General features: G+C 56.0%; 1 protein-coding gene across 3 annotated transcripts in view; it reads left to right on the top strand.

Annotated features, from left to right (window-relative positions):
- PRELP (proline and arginine rich end leucine rich repeat protein) overlaps nt 1-2,696 on the top strand; it is a 13,984-nt gene extending 11,288 nt beyond the window's left edge. For all 3 annotated transcript variants that reach the window (XM_035010272.1, XM_035010271.1, XM_035010270.1), the window contains one exon: nt 50-2,696. In XM_035010272.1, the coding sequence (XP_034866163.1) occupies nt 50-225 (176 nt within the window). In that variant the 3' untranslated portion in view covers nt 226-2,696. The remainder of the gene's footprint in view (nt 1-49) is intronic.

Genomic DNA, 2,696 nt, shown 5'->3' with positions numbered 1-2,696 from the left:
CCCCCCCCCCCCCACCTCGCCTGCTGACTTCTCCCTTCCTTCTCCACAGAGATCAATGGGACCCAGATTTGCCCCAGCAGTCTAGTTGCCTTCCATGACTTCTCCTCGGATCTGGAGAACGTGCCGCACCTCCGCTACCTGCGGCTGGATGGGAACCACCTGAAGCCACCCATCCCAGTGGACCTCATGATGTGCTTCCGTCTGCTGCAGTCCGTGGTCATTTAGGCCTTACTCTGCCCCCCGAATCTCCTCTGACCGCACTTGAATGCCGACGGCCCGGGGGCCCGGGCCCACCATTCGTGTCCTCTATCTTCCTTCCTCGCTCCCAGCTTTGCCTTTCCTATCCCACCTTCCCGAGGCAGGGACTAGCCACATACTCTGCCGCACCCGGGGCTTCTAGAGCAAGACTTCTAAGGGCTTGATTTGGTTCACCCAGCTCAAAGACACTCACTGCACACCCACGCTTCGTCCCAGAAGCACAGAGGTGCGTCTAAAGACATACTCTTCTCTCCTCCTCCTCTACCCTGTCACTCCTGGGTAAGTTGGGGCCATGGGCTGACATCTGGAACTTGGTCCTGGCCGAAGCAAGCAGAAGGCGGTCAGGAGCAGCCCAGAGGTGAGGTTTGGAAAGTCCTGCTGGAGACTCCACCATCATGGGCAGGTCCGGCCCCAACAGGCCCCTTAGCCACAGATCCCGCCTTCCAAAACTGCTGCTCCACCGCTCTGTTCGTTGGCACCAGACATTGTGCTGGCTCTTACCCAGCCCGCGTTCTCCAGCAAGGAAGTGCAAGGGAATGGCTGAAGGAGGGTAAAGGATCAGGGTTCCCGCAGGGGCCTGCATCTGGCAGTCTCTTCACAGGGCTAGCCGGGGCCCTCCTCTGCACACGCCCTTCTGGCCGGGCCTCTCTATCTCAAGAGTAAGAGCAGGGAGGAATAGTCAAGGAGAAGAATAGTTTGGGGAACCAGGAATCAGCCAGCAGGAGAGGGGTGGGAATCAGAGCCCCCCAGGGTTGGGCCCCTGTTCGTACAGATGGATCCCACAGCCCCCTTGCCAGTCTGGACAAGAGGCCTGATGCCCTGGGCCACACGGTGTCCACAGTGAAGGGTACAGAGCCACCAGCCCCGCCCCACCATCTGTTCCCTATCAGTGTGGATGGCCCAATCCTGTCCAAAGCCCGGAAGCAGTTCATGAGAAAGTGCTCTGGAAGGGGCGGAGCCCCGGGAAATCTCCCAAAAGCCTGTTCCACAAGCACAGATAGGCTTCCCCTCTAAGGCAGACACATCAGTGACACCTGGTGGCTGGTGCAGGTCACAGCGGGCTCCTGTCTTCCTCCTTGCCCCTCTTTGGGATGGTTTTACAAGGCCAAGGAGCTGGCCTCAGGCTCCAACTTGAAAAGGCCTGGGCGATGTGCACAGTCATCCCTCTGGGATGTAAAGGACGCAAAGGTACAGAGGTCTCGAGGCGGGGGCTGATCCCCATCATGAGTGAGCACAAGTGGGAACCCTCAGGAACCCAGGTGAGGAGGTGGTCTGTTCCTGTTTGCTGTCTGACCTCGTGGGTCCCTTCTGCCCTCAGCCCCCACGTCTGGAAACCAAGGGGGTGGCTAAGATGCCCCGCCCAGTTCTCTCCAGCATCCATGGTCTAGTCTGCAGCTCTGCTCTTTAAACCATGCTCTGATTATCTATTATCCCTGCCCTTTGCAGTAATTTATTCCCTGTATGGACTGTCCCTCCCCTTGAAATCCCCTCCCCTCCTTGCCTGGGCCAGGTGAGTGGCTTGGCTGGCCTCCAAGCAGAGCCTGGGCCCCACAGGGCTCACTCACCTTCCCCTTCTCCTTCACTCCTCCAGGAGATGCTGCCCCTCTATAGCTCCTTAGTGTATATGTTGGGGGCGGGGGGTTGGGGGTGGTTGTTCTAGAAGTAAGTAGGACACATGCCCAGCCTCATTAGGCTAAGAAAAGTTCCAGAGATTTTTAAGAAATTGGATTAAGCTAGGTCCCTAACTTCAAGAAATTCCCAGTATAGTCTGTTTCATCTTCCTCTTTTGCTCATTTACAGAAAATAGGGCCCATTTCCTCTCAGCCTCCTTCCCTCGTGCTCCCATATAATGCCCCGTCCTTCCTGGCTGCTGCTGGTTTCTCCAAGGCTCCTGCTTAAAGTCAATATCTTATGGTGGCTATAAGCAACCTGGTGCTAAGGCCTGGATAAGCCCCGCTTCTGCACCGTCCTCACACCTTGCAACCTCTGCCCCTCAGGGGAGCACAGCACCTGGGGTCCCCCTGGGGGCAGGGGGCATTTCTGCTCCCCAAACCTAAGCTGTTTTGTTTCAGCAGCAAAACAATCACCATCATCCCATCCCCCCATCTAGATGAAGTCTGCTTCCTCCATTGCTCCCTACAGCTATAAGCCAGAGGGGATTCAGGTGAAATTGCCTTTAAACAACACCCCCCCACCCCCCCACCCCCCCCCCACACGCATACAATGTGCTGACTTCCCGGGGATTTCAGGAAGCCCCTCCTCCATCCGCAAGTTCATTCTTTCAGTGCCCCTGGCACCTACGTAGACAGGTGTGTGAGTAGATGTGTAGGTTACTCTACATATATCTGTTCCTTCTTCAAAACCATGTTAACTTTGTGAAACAATTTTTACACTCCAACACGCTTCACAGCAGAGGAAATAAAGGAATATGAAAAATA

This window comes from Mirounga leonina, unplaced genomic scaffold (genome assembly GCF_011800145.1).
Source record: "Mirounga leonina isolate KUSES-001 unplaced genomic scaffold, KU_Mleo_1.0 Mir_154, whole genome shotgun sequence".
NCBI lineage: Eukaryota > Metazoa > Chordata > Mammalia > Carnivora > Phocidae > Mirounga > Mirounga leonina.
This window is presented reverse-complemented; position numbering and strand designations above follow the sequence as displayed.